The 24,988-nt window shown below is 35.7% G+C and overlaps 3 protein-coding genes across 3 annotated transcripts; 1 reads left to right on the top strand and 2 right to left on the bottom strand.

Moving 5' to 3' along the window:
• Window positions 1-566: 566 nt before the first annotated feature.
• Window positions 567-2,293, top strand: LOC115018556 (E3 ubiquitin/ISG15 ligase TRIM25-like). The gene is made up of 2 exons (XM_029447607.1): window positions 567-1,736; window positions 2,085-2,293. The coding sequence occupies exons 1-2, from the start codon at window positions 604-606 to the stop codon at window positions 2,155-2,157; spliced, it is 1,206 nt and encodes a 401-aa protein (XP_029303467.1). The 5' UTR covers window positions 567-603; the 3' UTR covers window positions 2,158-2,293.
• Window positions 2,294-5,215: 2,922 nt separating this feature from the next.
• nipal4 (NIPA like domain containing 4) lies at window positions 5,216-15,677 on the bottom strand. The gene is made up of 10 exons (XM_029447600.1): window positions 15,518-15,677; window positions 12,116-12,220; window positions 11,432-11,569; window positions 10,718-10,774; window positions 9,966-10,056; window positions 9,666-9,826; window positions 8,739-8,906; window positions 8,586-8,665; window positions 7,593-7,805; window positions 5,216-6,962 (listed from the first exon to the last, which is right to left on the bottom strand). The coding sequence occupies exons 1-10, from the start codon at window positions 15,573-15,575 to the stop codon at window positions 6,753-6,755; spliced, it is 1,281 nt and encodes a 426-aa protein (XP_029303460.1). The 5' UTR covers window positions 15,576-15,677; the 3' UTR covers window positions 5,216-6,752.
• Window positions 15,678-17,107: 1,430 nt separating this feature from the next.
• Window positions 17,108-17,605, bottom strand: ins (preproinsulin). Its single transcript, XM_029447639.1, has 2 exons — window positions 17,437-17,605; window positions 17,108-17,271 (listed from the first exon to the last, which is right to left on the bottom strand). The coding sequence occupies exons 1-2, from the start codon at window positions 17,603-17,605 to the stop codon at window positions 17,108-17,110; spliced, it is 333 nt and encodes a 110-aa protein (XP_029303499.1).
• Between the last annotated feature and the right edge of the window lie 7,383 nt (window positions 17,606-24,988).

Here is a 24,988-nt window from a genome sequence, read left to right on the forward strand (position 1 = left end):
TGTAGTATTTGTACTTCACTACAGGACGACTCATTTGTTTTTACAGCTGAAGTCTAAACTGACTGTAAGAAGTTTCCTGAAGCTGAAGTGAGTGTTTGTGAAACATGTTGAACACACAGTATCTGTCACACCCTGCTCTCCCCCCCCCCCCTCCTCTTCCTGTAATGTGGTGGAGCTTGTTATAACCCCCCCTCCCCCCCTGCTCATACACTTCCTGGTCCCTCCCCTGCAGATCTACAGCTGTGTGGATGGGTGTAACCAACATGGCGCTGCACACACACAGCTGACAGGCTCCACTCGCTGCACACACACATGCTTTGAGATCGCAGCTCAAACTAGTTTCACTTCTCAGGAAGTGAGACTCACACAGTATCTGTCACACCCTGCTCTCCCCCCCCCCCCCCCTCCCTCCCTCCTCTTCCTGTAATGTGGAGGACCTTTATACCCAACACTTCTCAGGAAGTGAGACTCACACAGTATCTGTCACACCCTGCTCTCCCCCCTCCCCCCCTCCCTCCCTCCTCTTCCTGTAATGTGGAGGACCTTTATACCCTACACTTCTCAGGAAGTGAGACTCACACAGTCGCTGGCAGTGAAGGAGAAATGGCGCAGAAAGGAGTTCTGGACCGCGAAACCTTCTCTTGTTCCATCTGTCGGGATCTACTGAAGGATCCGGTGACGACTCCCTGTGGACACAGCTACTGCAAGAACTGTATTCAAAGCTTCTGGGATGGAGAGGACGAGAAGAGAAGCCACAGCTGCCCTCAGTGCAGGCAGACCTTCACACCGAGGCCTGTCCTGGTGAAGAACACCATGTTAGCAGCTTTAGTGGAGGAGCTGAAGAAGACTGGACTCCAAGCTGCTCCTGCTGATCACTGCTATGCTGGACCTGAAGATGTGGGATGTGATGTCTGCACTGGGAGTAAACTGAAAGCCTTCAAGTCCTGTGTGCAGTGTGTGGCCTCTTACTGTGAGAAACACCTCCAGCCTCATTATGATGTGGCTCCATTAAAGAAACACAAGCTGGTGGAGCCCTCCCAGAAGCTCCAGGAGAACATGTGCTCTCGTCACGATGAGGTGATGAAGATGTTCTGCCGTACTGATCAGCAGTGTATCTGTTATCTCTGCTCTGTGGAGGAACATAAAGGCCACGACACAGTCTCAGCTGCAGCAGAAAGGACTGAGAGGCAGAGAGAGCTCGAGGGGAGTCGACTAAACATCCAGCAGAGAATCAAGGACGGAGAGAAAGATGTGAAGCTGCTTCAGCAGGAGGTGGAGGTCATCAATCGCTCTGCTGACAGAGCAGTGGAGGACAGTGAGAAGATGTTCACTCAGCTGATCCGTCTCATGCAGAAAAGAAGCTCTGATGTGAAGCAGCAGCTCAGATCGCAGCAGGAAAGTGAAGTGAGTCGAGTCAAAGAGCTTCAGGAGAAGCTGGAGCAGGAGATCACTGAGCTGAAGAGGAAAGACGCTGATCTGAAGCAGCTCGCACACACAGAGGACCACAACCAGTTTCTACACAACTACCCCTCACTGTCCCCACTCAGTGAGTCTACACTCTCCTCCAGCATCAACATCCCTCTCAGATACTTTGAGGAAGTGACAGCGGCTGTGTCACAAGTCACAGATGAACTCCAGGACGTTCTGAGAGAGAAGTGGACAAACATCTCACAGACTGGGACTGAAGTGGATGTTTTACTGTCAGCAGAACCCAAGACCAGAGCTGGATTCTTAAAGTATTCACGTGACATCACACTGGATCCAAACACAGCACACACATATCTGTTATTATCTGAGGGGGGCAGAAAAGTGACAGCAATGAGACAACAACAGTCTTATTCTCATCACACAGACAGATTCACTGGATATCTTCAGGTGCTGAGTAGAGAGAGTCTGACTGGACGTAGTTACTGGGAGGTGGAGTGGAGCGGGGGGAGTTTATGTAGCAGTCACATACAAGAACATCAGCAGAGCAGGGGGGGGGGGTGAATCTTTATTTGGACACAATGATAAATCCTGGGCGTTATATTGTTACAATAACAGTTATACATTTTATCACAACGAAGTCGACACTCCCGTCTCAGGTCCTGCGTCCTCCAGACTCGGAGTGTACCTGGATCACAGAGCAGGTGTTCTGTCCTTCTACAGCGTCTCTGACACCATGACTCTCCTGCACAGAGTCCACCACACATTCTCTCAGCCGCTCTACGCTGGAGTTACTTTATATTATTATCCTCATGGATCCACTGCTGAGTTCTGTAAACTCACGTAGACAGAAGTAAATCTCTGGTTCTCCTTCAGGGAGTCTTCTTCTCTCAGTGAGTAAACTAACCCCCCCGCACTAAGTGACATGTTCTATGTTTCATATTATATTCCAGATGATCAGCTGTACAATGAACCTGAATAATAATCACAATATAAGTGCAGGAGGTTTGTGTGACACCAGGATGAAGTGTGAGCAGATAGTTTCCTGTGAATGTTGATCACAGATCACATTTACTTTGAACACAATGTTCTTGTAATGTTAACAGTGAAGTTGAACATGACCCTCATCCTGGGTGGGGTTTGTATTAAACATGTTAAGACTAAAAAGACTTCTTCCTTTAAAATGAATGTAAACGTGTGATTTAAATTCTATATTCAATATTGTCATTTTAAAATAAAGAATAATTAAAGTGTTATTGATTTTTTTATTAAACAGCAAAATAATTAATTTTTAGACGGAGCTCCATGGGGACTAGTGCTATTTTTAGAACATGCTCTGCGGGCGACTCACGTAGTCCCTGCGGGCGACCAAGTGCCCGCGGGCGACCAAGTGCCCGCGGCACCGCGTTGGCTACCCCTGACACAGAGGGATCAAGGTGCGTTCACTGACCTGCTTCTACAGTAGGAGCAGTGACTGTTGAACTGTCTGTCAGTCTGTGTGTGTGTGTGGCTCCACCTGCTGCTTCTTATTTTAATGACTGACAATCTGCATCCAATAACTTCTGCACTCTTTAATATTGAGCTCCACCTTCCAGATACTGCAGAACTTCTTCTGTGAAACACATCGACACACTGCAGCAAGTATTCATGTGTTCAGTGAAGACGAGCTCGAATGAACTCCTGCATGAAGGTGAACAGGCTCAAATAAACAGCTCACACATATCAGCTGACACTTCCCCACTTCATGACTCACATTAACACAATTATATGTTGTGTTAAAGGTGTTCTGAACTGTGATGTTTAAATATGTAAATGAGGCATTATGTCATTAAATGTGTGTAATCTGCTACATGTCCAGATATAAAGAGAAGTCTGGATGAAGCAGGTTCAAAGTGTTTCATGTTGTTCACATGTCAAAGGTTTGTACAGATTCTGGATCTGTCTTTGTATCACTCCATAAATCACTAAATCCTGTCAACACACAGAACTCTGTGCATCTCCTGCATGTAGTGAGTGTAGCGTGTATAACATGAGCTGTGACTGACATGTGAACAAAGCCCTCTGCACAAAGCTTCAGAATAGCTTTGATGGTGTTGATGGTGGGACAGTGTGTTGATGGTGGGGCAGTGTGTTGTCGGTGGGACAGTGTGTTGGTGGAACAGTGTGTTGTTGGTGGGACAGTGTGTTGTCGGTGGAACAGTGTGTTGTCGGTGGGACAGTGTGTTGTCGGTGGGACAGTGTGTTGTCGGTGGGACAGTGTGTTGTCGGTGGAACAGTGTGTTGTCGGTGGAACAGTGTGTTGTCGGTGGAACAGTGTGTTGTCGGTGGGACAGTGTGTTGTCGGTGGAACAGTGTGTTGTCGGTGGGACAGTGTGTTGTCGGTGGGACAGTGTGTTGTCGGTGGAACAGTGTGTTGTCGGTGGGACAGTGTGTTGTCGGTGGGACAGTGTGTTGTCGGTGGAACAGTGTGTTGTCGGTGGGACAGGTGGTGGAACAGTGTGTTGTCGGTGGGACAGTGTGTTGTCGGTGGAACAGTGTGTTGTCGGTGGGACAGTGTGTTGTCGGTGGGACAGTGTGTTGATGGAACAGTGTGTTGTTGGTGGAACAGTGTGTTGTTGTTGGAACAGTGTGTTGTTGGTGGAACAGTGTGTTGTTGTTGGAACAGTGTGTTGTTGGTGGAACAGTGTGTTGTTGGTGGAACAGTGTGTTGTCGGTGGGACAGTGTGTTGTCGGTGGGGCAGTGTGTTGTCGGTGGAACAGTGTGTTGTCGGTGGGACAGTGTGTTGTTAGTGGAACAGTGTGTTGGTGGAACAGTGTGTTGGTGGTGGAACAGTGTGTTGTCGGTGGGACAGTGTGTTGTCGGTGGGACAGTGTGTTGATGGTGGGGCAGTGTGTTGTCGGTGGAACAGTGTGTTGTCGGTGGAACAGTGTGTTGTTGGTGGAACAGTGTGTTGGTGGTGGAACAGTGTGTTGTCGGTGGGACAGTGTGTTGTCGGTGGGACAGTGTGTTGATGGTGGGGCAGTGTGTTGTCGGTGGAACAGTGTGTTGTCGGTGGAACAGTGTGTTGTTGGTGGAACAGTGTGTTGTTGGTGGAACAGTTGGTGGAACAGTGTGTTGTTGGTGGAGGAATAAACAGGTTTTTAAACAAGGTTTATAAGAGACCTTTGAAAGAAGAGACAGAGCTCGTCTGCTTGAAAGGATATACATTTAAAAATATATATATAATATAATATATATATATAATATATATATATATATAAATTAATATTTAAATAATTTAAAAAAGAAAATTGGGGTAAATTAGAAAGAATTTTAAATTATTTTTTAAAGTTCATCATTTATCAAAAGATGAATTCAAATAAAGAAATAGAAATAATACATTTAATTTAAAAAACAATCTTTTGTAAATACATTACATAAAAATTAAATAAGAAAAAAAACGAAAAATTATACAAATTGTTTTTAATGTTTATCATACAATTGAACAAGAATATGAATTTAAATATAAATATAAATAATAATGAGAGCAAAAACATCGGGATGAATTTTTATAGAAATAAAATAAGAAAAATGTAAAAAATAATATTAAAACTGTAAATTATTCTTTATAGATCAGATTCTATGATGTGCAAAAATCTTCTCTGAAATGTAGTGAAGAAGTATAAAGTGTCCTAAAATAGAAATATTTAAACTAACTACTAATACCTTAAAGTTGTATTTAACTCAAATCGATGTTTGTCATAAAAAAAGACCAAAACAATAAAATAAACAGCAAGAAAAGACTAAATTCAACATTTTGTTCTTTATTGAAGCATCTGTGCATTAAAAATATACATTTAAAAAAACAGGAAATATAAAGTTTGGTGAGTTTAAGGCATCAGAAAACATTAATAAAACTAACCGAGTTTAAATCACATATAAGCAGAAATGCGGCAAATTTTCCAAAACATAATTTGGTTTGTTCTTTTTCCTCTCAGGAAGAATTTAGTTTGAATTTATTTTAATAAACAAACTCGCAGGGAGAAAAACATTTAGCTGCAGAGAGATTAAAAGAAACATTTCTCGTCTGCGGTTATCACGCAGAAACAAAAGTACTTTCCGTGTTTCTTTTTTCCTTCAATAAAAACAAACGTTTGACTCATAAAAGAAAAACACTCACAAATACAAACATATAAAGTTTAATTCATTTACTGTAAAGAGTTAAGTTAAAGAGATGTTTGACATTTTAAATGTTAACAGGTTAAGAAATGTTTTTAAAATGATGATTAAAGTGAATGAAGTGCTGCGGAAATAATGAAGACAAATGAGTTTTAACAACAAATCCATAAAAAGATCAAAATCAACGATGAATTTATAGTTTTGAGCGGGAAACATTACGGTTAATAATCTCTGAAAATGGCCCCACGTGTCGTGTTTACTTCCACGAAAGAGAAGAAAATCCACTCAAACTAACAGAAAACACCAGATATTAAAACTAAAGCTGCATATTATCTTCTTTCCCCATTAATCTGCCCAGAAGTTCTTCAATTAAAATCAATAATTGTTTGGACTACGACGTGTCACAAACTGTCACAAACTGTCAAATAATTGTCAAAGAAATGTAAAAAAAATGTGAAAGTACGAAACCAAACATGAAATCCTTAAATGTTTGGTTTTGTTCGATCAAAAGTCCAAACATACATACACATACATATATATATATATATATATATATATATATATGTATATATACACACTTGTGTAGGTGTTTGTGTGACTCGAGTCAACCTGCAGGTGATTATTCATTTACGTTATGACGTTAAGCAGCTGTACAGAAACAAAGCTGCACCTCATCAGGTGATTATCAGCCGTCTAAAAACTGCTTTTACTTCAATCCTATCAAGACAATACTAAAACAGGAAGCTGGTTATTTAGGTAACTGGCTGTGAGTGCAATGAAAACAACATTTAAAAAAGGTGTAGCACAAACATCTTTTTCTTTCAAATGATAATGTACAGTGGTCACATCTGGAGAACAATTCAATTCACTTTGTGTCTTTGTGGTCGTTTTGAATATCCACATTTCAGTCTTGGATATCTGTTGGATGCTTTTAGATTTTTTAATATCCAATACTTAGACGTATGAAGTGGTTCAGTGTAAAGTAGTTTCCTTCAGGTTTAGTATGTTCAGGTGATCGGTTTTGTGTGAAAGCTGACGGACCTTATCAATGAACTGGAACGCCGTGAAAGTAGAAGCCTTTTTAAAAAAAGTGCACATAGACTTATCAGTCGGAGTGAGAAACTACGAAGTCCAGACAGGAAGGACAAACCTGTGTCTCCGTTCTGTTTCAGCTGATGATGAAGACTCTTGGTCCTTCCTCTCTCATAGGAGGCAGACTCTCTATCACCATGTTGTCCATCAGTCCGTATTTATCATCTTTTTTGTTCCTGCTTACTCCTCCTCCTACTGCTACTCGTCCATTGGTTGAAACCTCCTGTTCAAGCCCCTCCCTCTCCACCGGAGCAGACAGCTGATTGGTCAGCTGCTTCATCGTCATCTGAAAGACATAAAGACATCAGAGCATGTTGTATTCTTGTATCACATGCAGGGTTCCCCAAAGGTACAATGGGAGCCAGAGCCTTCAGCTGTCAAGACTTTCCTCTCTGAAAAAGCTTATAGTTAGGGCTGGCTCAGGCCAACCCCCCCAGTTCAACCTTCTGGTGGTGCTAAGTGAAAAGCAAGAGGATCACCAAAGTCGTTAGGATTAAAAATCTGGGGAACATGAATATCTGCACAAAAATGTCATTACAGTCCATCCAATAGACATTTCAGTTTGGACCAATGTGGTGGACAAAATAACCCAAACTGAACTATTAAGGTTGTATTTTATTAAAAAAACTTAAAATTTGAATGAAACTATAACATGTGATTTACATTATTTATAAAATATATTGTTGTTGATTGTTCTGCTTTGGCAACAACGGTTGTTGACCATTCATGCAAAAAAGAATTAACAAAAATAAATGTTTTGTATGAAATTAAAGTGATTTTGTGAAAACAAGACATTTATAAACATCACCTTGGACATTTTTTATTTTCTGGCATTTTATAGACCAAAGGTTTAATCAAGAAAATAATCTGAAGATTAATCGATAATGAAAATATCAGATGGGGGGGCACAACCAACCTGCAGCTCTTTGAACAGGTGGAGCATGGCCACGCCCACCACGATGACCAGGAAGGCTCCCAGCGTGGTGACCACGTCCACGGCCGCCATGCTCCTCCACTCCTGGAAGAGGATGATGGAGGTGGACAGAACCACGGTGGTGAAGAGGACGTAGTAGATCGGGTAGACCAGCAGGGTGTTGAAGGTGTCCAAAGACTTGTTCAGGTAGTTCACCTGCAGGAGGACAGACAGTTTCCCTCTCACACATGTAGCACACAACAGCAGATTGTAATGTCAGACTTGGTCTCACTTACTGGAAACACTCAGTGTGGTTTAGGCGAGGGGTGGCCGGGACTACACCGTGGTTACGCAGCCGACTCGTAATTTAGTCATAAACAACAAAGTCGCCGAATGTGGCGGCGGCCCTGACAGACACACGGCGTCTATGTGTAATATTACTGTAATATTCTTTCATTTAATTTTGTCATTTGAGACCTAAAAACATACTGAAGCGTTTCGGAATCAAGCCTTCGTTAGGGAGTCAGAGTTTTGACAGTAAAGTTTTGACAGTAAAGTTTTGACAGTAAAGTTTTGACAGTAAAGTTTTGACGATAAAGACATTTTAATTGTTTAAAAAGTTTTCTCCACATGTATCCTTGTCTAAAGAGCACCTAGAAAAAAATATTCCAGGAAGCGCTCCGACTCAAACTTTTATTGAAAGGTCATAATGTTTCAACAAGGACATGGTCAGACATTCTTTAATACAAACAAGGGTAATATAAGTTGAAGTTTTGTGTTGGGGGGGTCAAAGTCAAAAGATAACGAAGTCGTTCCACATTTGTACAAAATAACAGCTGGTATTGATCGCAACGGGAAACAATTCTGTCGATAACGTTTTCTTTTAAAGTGACGTTTAGCCGTTTCTCTAATTTATTGTTCGAGTTGAGACGCCACAGTAAAGCAGTAAACACACTTCCTGTAAAAAGGTGAGGACTCAATAACTTCACAGCTCACCTGTGTTATGATGGAGACGATGAGCGTCAACAGCAGGATCCAGGTGAGAGGATCAGCCAGCACTGAAATATCATAAACCACTAGACAGAGAAACACAGGACGATTTAATATCACTCACAAAAAGACTCACGACGTTGTTGTTTCGTGTCTCACCGGTGTTGATGGCGATGGCGAGGCCTTTCACGGAGGCAACGGTGAAGGCTCCGAGCAGCGAGCAGATGCTGATGTAGACGAGGATGTTGGAGCGGCCGACCCGAGGAGAGAAATACAACACGAGCACGACACACAGCAGCAACACCGCTGACACGTACACCAGGAAACCTAACGCAGGAAACAACACATTACTGCATCCTGTTCACCTGGAACACAAACAGGAAGCTACCCAAAGAGCTTATTCTGTGTTTGAATAGTGAATGTAGCTGTTAACATTCTGAATGTTGACCAGGTTTCAACATTGTGGGTCCTTCGTGAAGCTTCTTCGTACAGAGATTTGCTCCTGGTGACGAAATTCTAAGAAAACTAATTTTCTAAAAACTTGCAGTTAAGACGAAATACAAGTTGTTCAGTGTCTTCGCCCTTAAAGGGCCTGCCACACATCTCCCTATGACAAGGCCTTAAGAGAGCTCTGAGAGAAAACACTGAAACGTAGGAAGGGTTAAGAGTTTCTGAAGCAGAGGAGGAACATGGCTTGTTTGCTGGTTTATAGATTTACACGCCGATCATCTTAGACCAATCATAGACTGACAGCAATCGCAGAAATTGATAAAAATGCGGCGCCAGGTTTCCACCGTTAATATCAAATAGTTTAAAATGACCAGCAGGGTAACTAAACGTAAGCAAGATAAATATAAAACCATCAGTGCGTGAATAGGCTACTGCGCAAGTAGCTTGTTTTCAAACATCGTGTAGACTTTACAACGTAACCTTCTCACTGAGGGAAGGTTCTGGCCCTTCCTTCCATAGAGCCTCTCCGAGATGTCAACGTCTCCAACGAACACAGCGAGCGTCACTAAAAGGATCGATCAGAGAAACATCGGTCTCTGAACAATCAAATCTGAAATAATCCTAATAGAAAGTCACCGGGCTCCAGCAACTTGTTGGTCATGTCCTGTAGTGATGTCACTTCCTGTTCCTGTGGGGCGTGGATAACCAGCAAGATGCTTCCGAGCACACACAGCAGACAGCCGAGCTTCCCCACGACGTTCAGCTCCTCCCCCAACAGGTAGGGAGACAGAACTGCACTGAAACACACGCAACATATTTATCCATTAATTATTCCTTCTGAAAACAAATCGAGTTTTGAAACCAGAGTCTCTGTGACCTTCAGCAACTGTTGCAGTTTAACTGAAAGTTGAATTGAACTTTGAGAACTACGGCTACCTGATGAGGACACTCAGAGCGCCCAGCGGCGTCACCAGCGTGGCCGGAGCAAACATGTAGGCGGCAAAATTACAGACCTCTCCGACTCCCACTGCAGACACAAATAAATAGAATAAAACATGAACAACGCTTTTAAATTCAACCACAGACATTTAGCCGGTTTCCTGGGAAGATGAATATCAGATGAATTTAGCCTAGCTTAGCACAAAGACTGGAAGTGGAGGGAAACTGCTAACCAAGCTCCATCAACAGAGAAAGAAATACACATTTATTCCAACTCCCACTAGCTTTTATAAACAGCAACATTTCCATTTAATAGAGACGCGTTTCACCCTTTATGTCAGAGTATAAACTATTTCCCATTTACAAAGAAGATTTACACAAAGCAGCGGCAGAAAACACTTCACAACGCAACATTCAGCGAACGAGTGCAGACGAATCACAACGTTTCACAGACGTAATGTCCTGTAATACAGAGGCAAAGCAGGTTCTTAGTATTCATTAATCATTTCCTGAAAATGTTATAAAAGTTGCACTGAACCGGATGGAAATGTAATAAAACCCATTAAAGTAATGAAACGCCCGACTGATGTTGTAAATCACATCTGTACCAAGAATTGGAAATGTGTCACCTTTTCAGGTGCAATATATCCTTCGATCATCAGACTCTTAGTGAAATAATATCCTGAAATGTCTCCCGGTGCATTTATTCTACTTACATAAAACTGCTCAGACAGAAAATAAAGTCTTACTGGTTAACAGGCCTCCCCACCACAGCCAGTCCTTCAGGTAGCCGTGACCTCCGTCACCTGAACACAGAACCATTCAGATGTATCTTCAGGTTGAGAGATAATCACATCCTGATCATGAGACGTCACTTCTTACGACAGACGTCCATAGAAATAGAAAAGCAGTAGAACTGTGTCTCAGAGCGGCGGCCATTGTTACGCTAACATTCGCAGACTCACCGAGGTTTTGAAAGTAGCGACTAAAACAAGCAGGAGATTATTAACGTTACGGAACATGGAGAGTAAAAGAGTCAAATTAATGCTTCGTCCACACACTCTTGTCACAGCGTAGGAGTGCACATTGCTATTGCTGGATGAGTAACAACTTTGTTTTTCTGTAGCATTAAAGCATGGCGGACATTAGCAGGCTATCTAACTAGGCAGCCGTCAGCTAAATAGCTAGCTAGTTAGCTAGTTAGCTAATCCCGCCATGATTTCACACTAGTTACAGACAATGAGCCGAACAGCGGGCTGGGTCTGACAGTCCATTCGTTTTATATCATGTTAACGTGAATATCTTTGACAAACACATTCAAAGACTTTGAGAAACTGGGATGTTCACCAAAACATTAATCAAGAAAACATTGTGCAGAAATGTATCACAGTCGATATGTAGTTTTTATATTATTGTGTTTATGCTTTCATTTAAAATCGTTAATATTCGGGCAGGAGTGAGACCTGCTCTGGTGTGTCCGTTGTCGGCCAATCGGAGGAGAGCTTTCTTCTTCAGGATGACGCTCCCACCAATCAGGAAGGCCGACAGCAGCGCCAGCGTGAGGCCGAGCCAGGGGTTGGAGCTGCCGACCGCCTGCACATCTGGAGTCAAACAATAATAACTTTATTACACCGAGAAAAGCACATAAAGAATTCACTGATCAAGTTTCATCTACAGCGAAATCCTTTCACTTCACGGTTCATTGACACGCATTCAATAAGATGATGACATAATGTACTACGTTACACTTCTGTGTGAACTATCAGGCTTAACAAAAGTTCAAACTTCATAATGAACATTTTAAAATGCAGTGACAAAGGTAGTGTGTGTGTGTTACCTGCAGTGTGTGTGTGTGTGTGTGTGTGTGTTACCTGCAGTGTGTGTGTGTGTGTGTGTGTGTGTTACCTGCAGTGTGTGTGTGTGTGTTACCTGCAGTGTGTGTGTGTGTGTGTGTGTTACCTGCAGTGTGTGTGTGTGTGTGTGTGTGTTACCTGCAGTGTGTGTGTGTGTGTGTGTGTGTGTTACCTGCAGTGTGTGTGTGTGTGTGTGTGTTACCTGCAGTGTGTGTGTGTGTGTGTGTGTGTTACCTGCAGTGTGTGTGTGTGTGTGTGTGTTACCTGCAGTGTGTGTGTGTGTGTGTGTGTTACCTGCAGTGTGTGTGCTGTTGTCCAGGTGTGTGTAAAGCGGTGTTTGACCTCCGGAGACCGAACACACTGTGGACTGAGAGCCGCACCACAGCCGGACCCCTGACCCTGAGATGACACACACACACACACACACACACACACACACACACACACACACACACACACACACACACACACACATATATTAAAGACACATTAGAGAGAAATGGACGTTTGAAAGGCAGTTGAAAGGTAAACATGTCGAGCTGCTGTGGAGACGTCTGTGTCACGACTGAGAACATGTTTTAATCGCACGTGTTGGCGTGAAGAGAAGGTGGCGACGCTCTGCTGAGGCTCCTTCCTGCCGTTCGATAAGGTTGAGTTTTGATTTAGATTGTGAACGTCAGCTCCTGTAATCGTCGTAAAGAAGCGTCCTCAGTAAACACATTGCAGCAGAACGTAAACCCTGCTGTTTCCATGGTTTCCTGCACAAACTGTACAAATGCAGCAAAATCAAAGTTGTTTATAATCACTGATAAAAGTCAGACTGTAAAAAATAAACTTAGAACAAAACGAGACGCAGATTCAAAACTTCACATTTCACGTCTTTGCAATTTCAAGACTTTTAAAAGTTTGATTTAAGACATTTCAATACAAATTAAAGCCTTATTTTTAGATTAATAATTCAATGCATTTTAATCTCTTAAGGATCCGTGGCCGAGAACCTTGTTGGATATTATGGGATGTTTACTTCTTATTATTGTTTCCTGTTTAAACACACGTCTATAAACTTATTTTGTGTTTTATTTAGATTCAGAACATTTTATATTCACAATATATTCACTATAAGTATAATAATAAGTATTTCCTTGTTTTTATTGTGTTCGTACATGTTTGAACAATATAAATGAAAGAAAACAGAATATTAGCGAGCGTCTTAAGTTTGTTTTTGTAAGTGAGGGGAAAGCTAATTATTAATAATTATAAATAATATTAATGATACTAATAAGTTTAAAATAAATACAAAGGTATGTAAATCATATAAAAGGGAGATTAATAGAATAAGATTAGAATATTCAAAGTGGAAGACATTTGATATAAACCGTCGTTGTGTAAAAGATATGTTGAGTATTTACTTCATTTCGAGGAGGAAGTGCTTCCTGTTGGAGGCTTCATGTCGGTGTTTGCTGAGTGCGTTGCTGCTTTGTGTCTCAGCTTCGAGCACTGAGCTGTAAACGGAGGACTTGGCAGCAGAAGATCAATATTTACTGTGTCAACACGGCGCAGCCGCTGACGAACATGTTACCGGTCACATAGATACTTTCATATCCATGCAAGAAGTTCATTAATGATATAAAGATTATTTGGATTTCAGAAAGAAAGTTTCGATGTGTAGATCTCTCTTTGAATTCTTTCATTTACATATTTATGTCTGTTTGTGAATCATATTATAATATATGACATATATATATTTATATTATAATATATGACATATATATATTTATATTATAATATATTACATATATATATTTATATTATAAGATATTACATATATACATTTATATTATAATATATCACATATATTTATATTATATATATTACATATATATATTTATATAATAATATATACATATATATATATATTATATTACATATATATAGATATATATATTTATTAGAAATTTACAGAGATAGATTTAGATAATAATATATTACATAGATATTTTAGAGAAGAATATAGGACATATTAGATTTATATTATAGAGATTACAGATAGACATTTAGAGGAGAAGAGAGGACAGATATAGATATTTAATTTAAATGTATTACAGATCTATAGATTTATTAGAATCTACTTACATTAGATATTTATTATCATATATTACATATAGATATTTATATAATAAGAGATACATATATAGATTTCTCCTAAGATATTACATTATAGATTTCTATTATCTATCTTCAGCTATCTCTTTTCTATAATCCTATATTACCTATCTATATTTATCTAATATATTACATCTCTATATTTTATAATATATTACATATATATATTTATATAATATATTACATATATATATTTATATCATAATATATTACATATATATATATATATATATATATATATATATATTTATATTATAATATATTACATATATCTTTTTATTCCACCAGTACATTTTCTGATGTTATTGTTTATTTAATTCTCTTTAGTTTTATTTTATTATTAAAACAATTAACTAAAGTGAATCTGCATTTCGAGGTTCTTCATGTTTTCACATGTTTTTAAATAATCTCTTTTATGTGTTGAGTGTAAAAGATTGAAGATTATTTTCTGGATTAATCTGATTCGTTTGTCGAGCGGTGTTTCCAAAACATTCAGATTTCTGTCAAAGAAATCAGGAAATATTCACATCAGCTGGAGTCAGAGCAGTTATCAGCAGAATAGTTGGAAGTTTATTTAATAGAAATGTTTCATGAAAGAAATGTCGATTAAAATAATAAAAATCTTAGATTTCAATCGTACTTTGGGAACATGAATAATACATTTAGAGCTATTTGTCCAACAATACACACAAAGTACTTTTATAATCCATTCATTGTTAAAGATTTGCTGCTTGTCTCTGATCATACGTGAAAGAAGACTTCACGGTGCACATTACATCATATACTTTATAATAATATATTATATATATATAATATAATATACTTTATACTATATAATAATATATTATATATAATATAATATACTTTATATTATATAATAATATATTATATATAATATAATATACTTTATAATAATATATTATATATAATATAATATACTTTATACTATATAATAATATATTATATATATATATAATATACTTTATATTATATAATAATAATTATCATATAATAAATTACTTTATAATAATATATTATATCTAATATAATATACTTTATACTATATAATAATATATTATATCTATCTATAATATACTTTATTATATAATAATATATTATATATATCCTATCCTGTATAAGAATATCTTATATCTAATTCATATACTGAGAACTATATAATAATATATTATTATAATATAATATACTTTATATTATATAATAATATATTATATATAATATAATATACTTTTATAAGATACTATATATAATATATTATATATATATATAATATACTTATATTATATAATAATATATTATATATAATATAATATACTTTATAATAATATATTATATATAATATAATATACTTTATACTATATAATAATATATTATATATATATATATAATATACTTTATATACATCAACCTTTACAGCGGCCTCCTCGTGTTGTGTTCAGGGACCTCTAACACGGTAAGAGACAGCTTCTTCGTGAGAGAAAGACAAAGAAGACATTGAAGGAGAAGTGATGTTACCGTTCCTGCAGGTGTCCTCGTCCAGGTGAACATCCCGCACGTCCCGCACATCCCGCATCGTGTCGCACAAGCTCCGGGAAATGAAAAGGTGAAAACACCGAGCAGCTCGCGGGACATGAAGACTCTTCTCTCGGTGAGCAGGTTTCCTTCTTCACGGATGAACTCAGACTGAACACAGCAGAGAGGTAAACAAAGCGACACCCGACCCCACCCAGCTCCGCCCCGCCGGGCCGCGCAGGTGTACCAAACAACTGCCGCCCTGACCTTTGAGGCATTACAAATGTTTAAAATAATGTACATCAGTAATACTTTGAGATACTTCACTTGAGTATTTACATTTCTGCTCTTTCATACACTTTGTCTCAAAGGGAAATATTTGACTTGTTACTACATTTATCTGACTGTGCAGATTAATACAATAAATACAATAACGTATTATTATAGGTTTTAAATAAACTTTATTCATCCCTTGTGAAATGTATATATATATATATATATATATATATATATATATATACATAAATATATATAAATATATATATATAAAATATATAAAATACAATATATAAAAATAAATACAATATATATATATATATATATATATTGTATTTATTTTTACATCATATAATTTATATATTTTTATATTTTATATATAACCCTAACCCTTTATTGATCCCTTGTGAAATGTATATATGTATATATATATATATATATATATATATATATATATATATATTGTATTTGTACATATTTTCATCCCTTTATTTCTCCATTTTCTCTCTTGCTTTTCTTAAAGTGATGAACACATTAATGCATCAATAATAATAATACAATAATATAAGTTATATTATTTAGAACTTTTAATTTTGCTACTTTAAATATGTTTTGATTTAACATTTGTCTCACGAAACATTGTAAAAAGAATGCCATAATAATATTATATATTAATTTTATTTTCATATTTCACTGAGTCTTGATCGTTAATATCAAATATTATTATTTTCTTTTTTAATTGTAAGCTTTAAATAGCAGTTGTTTATTTGATGCCACGGTTGCTTTTAATAAAATAATAATGTGACGCCTCCTGGTGGCAGCTGTGGAGAAACACCGAAGCGTTTCTCAATCGTCAGCATTTTGTAATAAAAGAAATAAGGAAAAAAGAAAGTTTGAATAAATAAATATCCTTCAGTTTAAAGGAGGATTAAATCTTAATATAGATGAAGTATCTGAAACATGTTCCTCCTTCAGTGTGAGCTGCATGAAACCAGATGGATGTTTTTAATATTTATATTATTGAATGACTTCTTTATATGTGATATAAGGTGCTATTTAAATAAAGTTATACAACAATAATAATAGAATTATTAAACGACAGTAAAGAGAGTAATAAAAACACACGTATCTTAATATCTTAATTCCCCAAACTTTATTTTCTAGGAAAAATAATTTCATCCTTTTCTCAGCAGTTGTTTCCCCAGAGACACGACAGCAGTGTCTTCATGTGCAGGTGGGCTGGTGGGGGGGTCAGGCTAAGTTAGCCAAGAAGCTAAGCTATGCTAAGCTAAGCTAGGCTACACAAAGCCCGGCTGTTCAGTTGCAGTAGTTCTGCAGGTCGAAGATGTTGCATGGCTGGTGGCAGCACTGCTCCACGATGCCTCGCTTCACCATCATCTCCATCTGGTCCTTGAAGGCGAACTCGGCCACCTCGTTCTCTCCGCCCGCCGCGGCCCCGCCCGCCTTCGGTGGGAGGAAACCTGACGGGACACACAGGCGTCACAAAACAACTGCAGAGACTCAAAATGTTATAATATTATAATGTAATAATTCATATGTTTTATTCTGAAATGGGTCATTCTGCAGAATGAACTCTTTCAATGTTGCTACTTTCAGAACATTTTAATGGGGGGGGGGGGTCTCACCCATCAGGGGCTCCACGTCTCTCTTGGGGTTGTAGAAGAAGCCTCGGTCCCCACACACCAGGTAGAGCGCGTCCACCAGGTGAGAGCCACACAGGTGCTGCGGGGCGGAGGCGGCCTGGGAGCCCGACACGAGCAGAAGCACGAGCAGAGACACAGACTGGAGCCACATGGTGCAGGAGAGCTGCAGACACACGATATTATATATTTATATATTATATATTTCACTTCTTATAAACACAAACACCTTTGATTGAACATTAAACGTTATACTGCTTCACCTGTAACCATGTTACATCTTCATCATTCATAAACTTCATCTTCACATTTCACAGCGTTGAAGTTTCATTTGACAAACTTTGTGGGATTTAGATGAAAAATATACATTTGTAAAGTAACTAAAGATCTTAAATAACTGTAGTGGTAGAAATGTGTTCTTTAATAGAGGAGGAAGAGGAGGAAGAAGAGGAGTATCTCACATGTAGAGGAGGAAGAGGAGGAGGAAGAGTGTCTCACCTGTAGAGGAGGAGGTGACTGTGATGAAGAGCAGGAGCAGGTCAGCTGGGAGCTTGTTGGTGTGAGGCAGAGCAGAGGGCCTCCTCTCCTTTTATACCACCTGCACACGCCCACTGTGAGTGTGTGTGTGTGTGTGTGTGTGTGTGTGTGTGTGTGTGTGTGTGTGTGTGTGTGCGTGGGGGTGTGTGTGTGTGTGTGTGTTTACCTGCAGCACTCAGTAAAACAAACGGAGCTAATGAGCCGACTTGATCTGATCACCTCTTATTGACGGATACTGAACACTGATCTGCTGAGCTCAGGACTTCATCTGTAATCTGCATTACTTTATATCTTTATATCTTTATATCTGTATATATTTATATCTGTATATATTTATATCTTTATATATTTATATCTGTATATATTTATATATTTATATCTTTATATATTTATATCTTTATATATTATATCTTTATATATCTGTATATCTTTATATCTTTATATCTATATATCTTTATATCTGTATATCTTTATATCTTTATATATTTATATCTTTATATCTGTATATCTTTATATCTTTATATATTTATATCTTTATATATTTATATCTTTATATCTGTATATCTTTATATATTATCTTTATATCTTTATATCTTTATATCTTTATATCTGTATATCTTTATATATGTATATCTTTATATCTTTATATCTGTATATCTTTATATCTGTATATCTTTATATCTGTATATCTGTATATATCTTTATCTTTACCTCTCTGGGAACCATCACCTTATCGTGGTGGAGAGGTTTGTGTGTCCCTATGAACCTGAGAGCTGTGTTGTCTGGAGCCTAGTGCTCCTGGTAGGGTCTTCCAAGGCAAATTGGTCTCAGGCGAGGGGCCAGACTAAGAATGGATCAAAAACGACTTCATGAAAAAAAGGGAAAGGAAAGGAGAGACCCTGCCCGGAGGAAGCCCGGGGCCCCCGTCTGGAACCAGGCCCAGAGGGAGGGCCCGACAGTAAGCGCCTGGTGGCCGGGTTTGCCACGGAGCCCGGTCGGGCACAGCCCAAAGAAGCTACGTGGTGCCTCCCATCCATCCATCCATCCTGTGGGCCCACCACTCATGGGAAAAACCGCTGGGGTCGGGTGCGCTGTCACATGGGTGGCAGTGATGGTCAGGGACCTCGACGGACCAGACCCGGGCAGCAGAGGCTGGCTCTGGGGACGTGGAACGTCACCTCTCTGTGAGGGAAGGAGCCGGAACTAATGTGGGAGGTGGATCGCTACCAGTTGGATCTGGTGGGGCTTACCTCCACACACAGTCTTGGCTCTGGAACCGTACTCCTGGATAGGGGTTGGACTCTATTCTTCTCCGGAGTTGCCCAAGGTGTGAGGCATCGAGCCGGGGTGGGGATACTCACTAGCCCCCGGCTGAGCGCCGCTACGTTGGAGTTTATCCCGGTGGACGAGAGGGTCGCTCTACCTCGGGTTATGGGGGGGAAAACTCTGACTGTTGTTTGTGCCTATGCCCCAAACCGCAGTTCTGAGTATTCGGCCTTCTTGGAGACCCTGAATGGAGCCCTGCAGGGGAGCTCCAGTACGGGACTCCGTAGTCTTGCTGGGAGACTTCAACGCACACGTGGGAAACGATGGAGACACCTGGAGAGGCTGTGATTGGGAGGAAGGGCCTCCCTGATCTAAACCCGAACGGTTGTTTGTTGTTGGACTTCTGTGCTAGCCATGGAATGGCCATAACAAACACCATGTTCGAACATAAGGATGCTCATAAGTGCACGTGGTACCAGAGCACGCTAGGCCAAAGGTCAATGATCGATTTCGTAATCGTATCATCTGACCTGAGGCCGCATGTTTTGGACACTCGGGTGAAGAGAGGGGCGGAGCTGTCGACTGATCACCATCTGGTGGTGAGTTGGATCAAGGGGTGGGGGAAGACTCTGGACAGACCTGGTAAACCCAAACGGGTAGTGCGGGTGAACTGGGAACGTCTGGAGGAAGCCCCTGTCCTGGGGATCTTTAACTCACACCTCCAGCGGAGCTTTTCAGCCATCCCTGTGGAGGTTGGGGGCATTGAACCTGAGTGGGCGATTTTCAAAACCTCTATTGCTGAAGCTGCGGTGATGAGCTGTGGTCTCAAGGTCTTAGGTGCCTCAAGGGGCGGTAACCCTCGAACACCGTGGTGGACCCCGGTGGTCAGGGAAGCCGTCCGACTGAAGAAGGAGTCCTTCCGGGTTATGTTATCCGGGAGGACTCCGGAAACAGTTGCAGGGTATCGAAGGACTAGAAGGGCGGCAGCTTCTGCCGTGTCAGAGGCAAAGCAGCGGGTGTGGGAGAAGTTCGGAGAAGCTATGGAGAAGGACTTTCGGTCGGCACCAAGGTGCTTCTGGAAAACCATCCGGCACCTCAGGAGGGGGAAGCGAGGAACCATCCAAGCTGTGTACAGCAAGGGTGGGACCCTGCTGACTTCAACTGAGAAGGTTATCGGCCGGTGGAAGGAGCACTTTGAGGAACTCCTGAATCCGACTAACACGCCCTCTATGGTTGAGGCAGAGCTGGAAGCTGATGGGGGATCATCGTCAATTTCCCTGATGGAAGTCACTGAGGTAGTCAAACAACTCTACAGTGGCAAAGCCGCAGGGGTTGATGAGATCCGTCCAGAAATGCTGAAGGCTTTGGGTGTGGAGGGGCTGTTTTGGTTGACACGCCTCGTCAACATTGCGTGGAAGTCTGGGACAGTGCCTAGGGGTTGGCAGACCGGGGTGGTGGTTCCCCTATTTAAAAAGGGGGACCAGAGAGTGTGTGCCAACTACAGGGGTATCACACTTCTCAGCCACCCTGGTAAAGTCTACTCCAAGGTACTGGAAAAGAGGGTTCGGCCGGTAGTCGAACCTCTGATTGAAGAGGAACAATGCGGATTCCGTCCTGGTCGTGGAACAACGGACTTCATATCTTCTTCTATCTTTATATCTTTATATCTTTATATCTGTATATCTGTATATATCTTTATATCTGTATATCTTTATATCTTTATATCTTTGTATCTTTATATCTGTATATCTTTATATCTTTATATCTTTATATCTGTATATCTTTATATATCTTTATATATCTTTATATATCTGTATATATCTGTATATATCTTTATATATCTTTATATCTTTATATATCTGTATATATCTGTATATATCTTTATATCTTTATATATCTGTATATATCTGTATATATCTTTATATCTTTATATATCTTTATATCTGTATATCTGTATATCTTTATATCTGTATATCTTTATATATCTTATATCTGTATATCTTTATATCTTTATATCTGTATATCTTTATATCTTTATATCTGTATATCTGTATATCTTTATATCTGTATATCTTTATATCTTTATATCTGTATATCTTTATATCTTTATATCTGTATATCTGTATATCTTTATATCTTTGTATCTTTATATCTGTATATCTTTATATCTTTATATCTGTATATCTGTATATCTTTATATCTTTGTATCTTTATATCTGTATGTCTTTATATCTTTATATCTTTATATATCTTTATATATCTTTATATCTTTATATATCTGTATATATCTGTATATATCTTTATATATCTTTATATCTTTATATCTTATATATCTGTATATATCTGTATATATCTTTATATCTTTATATATCTTTATATCTTTATATATCTGTATATATCTTTATATCTTTATATCTTTATATATCTTTATATTTATATTAAGATTAATCTTTATATATATATCTTTATATCTTTATATTAATATTAATCTTTATATATATATATATATATATATATATGTCTTTATATCTTTATATCTTTATATCTTTATATCTTTATATATTTATACATCCTTATATTTATATTAATATTAATCTTTATATATATCTTTATATCTTTATATATCTTTATCTTTATATTAATATTAATCTTTTTATATATATATATATCTTTATATCTTTATATCTTTATGTCTTTATATCTTTATATATCTTTATATTTATATTCATATTAATCTTTATATATATATATATATCTTTATATATTTATATCTTTATATATCTTTATATTTATATTAATCTTTATATATCTTTATATCTTTATACATCTGTATATATCTTTATATTTATATTAATATTAATCTTTATATATATCTTTATATCTTTATACATCTGTATATATCTTCATATTTATGTTAATATTAATCTTTATAGATATCTTTATATCTTTATATCTTTTTATATCTTTATATCTTTATATATCTTTATATTTATATTAATATTAATCTTTATATATATATATATATATATATATATATATATATCTTTATATCTTTATGTCTTTATATTTTTATATATCTTTATATTTATATTCATATTAATCTTTATATATATATATATATCTTTATATTTATATTAATCTTTATATATCTTTATATCTTTATATCTTTATACATCTTTGTATATATCTTTATATTTATATTAATATTAATCTTTATATCTTTATACATCTGTATATATCTTTATATTTATATTAATATTAATCTTTATATATATCTTTATATCTTTATACATCTGTATATATCTTTATATTTATATTAATATTAATCTTTATAGATATCTTTATATCTTTATACATCTGTATATATCTTTATATTTATATTAATCTTTATATATATCTTTATATATCTGTATATATCTTTATATTTATATTAATATTAATCTTTATAGATATCTTATATCTTTATACATCGTATATATCTTTATATTTATATTAATATTAATCTTTATATATATCTTTATATTTATATTAATATTTATATTTATATATATTTATATTTATATATATTAATATTAATCTTATATCTTTATTCTTTATATCTGTATATCTTTATATATCTTTATATATTTATATTAGTCTTTATATATATCTTTATATATATCTTTATATTAATCTTTATATATATCTTTATATATATCTTTATATATATCTTTATATTAATCTTTATATATATCTTTATATATATCTTTATATATATCTTTATATTAATCTTTATATATATCTTTATATATATCTTATATTTATATTAATCTTTAAATAGATTTTTTAATATCTTTATATATCTTTATATATTTTTATATATATTTATATATATATATATATATTACATTACATTACATTATGTTACATTACATTACATTACATTATTTTACATTACATTACATTATATTACATTACAGTATATTACATTACATTATATTACATTACATTACATTATATTACATTATATTACATTACATTACATTCCATGATATTACATTACATTACATTATATTACATTACATTACATTATATTATATTACATTACATTATATTACATTACATTACATGATATTACATTACATTACATTCCATGATATTACATTACATTACATTACATTATATTACATTACAATTATTTTACATTACATTACATTATATTACATTACATTATATTACATTACATTACATGATATTACATTACATTACATTCCATGATATTACATTACATTACATTACATTATTTTACATTACATTATATTACATTACATTATATTACATTACATTATATTACATCTATACATTACATTATATTAATTACATTACATTACATTACATTACATTACATTAATATTACATTACATTACATGATATTACATTACATTACATTCCATGATATTACATTACATTACATTATATTACATTACATTATTTTACATTACATTATATTACATTACATTATATTACATTACATTATATTACATTACATGATATTACATTACATTACATTATATTATATTACATTACATTACATTACAATCATATTACATGATATTACATTACATTACATTATATTACATTACATGATATTACATTACATTACATTACATTATATTATATTACATTACATTACAGTTACATCATATTACATGATATTACATTACATTACATGATATTACATGATATTACATTACATTACATTACATGATATTACATGATATTACATTACATTACATTACATGATATTACATTACATTACATGATATTACATGATATTACATTACATTACATTATATTATATTACATTATATTACATTAAATTAGATTACATTACATTACATTACATTACATTAAATTATATTACATTACATTATATTACATTACATCACATTACATTATATTATATTACATTACATTATATTACATCACATTACATTACATCACATTACATTATGTTATATTACATTATATTACATTACATTACATTATATTACATTACATTATATTACATTATATTACATTACATTACATTATATTACATTACATTATATTATATTACATCACATTACATTATATTACATTATATTATATTACATTATATTACATTACATTAGATTATATTACATCACATTACATTATATTACATTATATTACATTAACATTATATTACATTATATTACATTACATTATATTATATTATATTACATCACATTACATTATATTACATTATATTACATTACTTATATTACATTATATTACATTACATTATTACATTATATTACATTACATTACATTATATTACATTACATTACATTATATTACATCACATTATATTACATTACATTACATTATATTACATTACATTCCATTATATTACATTCCATTATATTACATTATTTTCCATTACATTATATTATATTACATCACATTATATTACATTATATTACATTACATTATATTACATTACATTACATTATGTTATATTACATTACATTACATTATATTACATTACATTATATTACATTATATTACATTACATTACATTATGTTATATTACATTACATTACATTATATTACATTACATTACATTACATTATGTTATAGTACATTACATTATGTTACATTACATTATATTACATTATATTACAATATATTACATAACATCACATTACATTACATTATTCTACATTACATT

This window comes from Cottoperca gobio, chromosome 14, assembly GCF_900634415.1.
Source record: "Cottoperca gobio chromosome 14, fCotGob3.1, whole genome shotgun sequence".
Taxonomy (NCBI): Eukaryota; Metazoa; Chordata; class Actinopteri; order Perciformes; family Bovichtidae; genus Cottoperca; species Cottoperca gobio.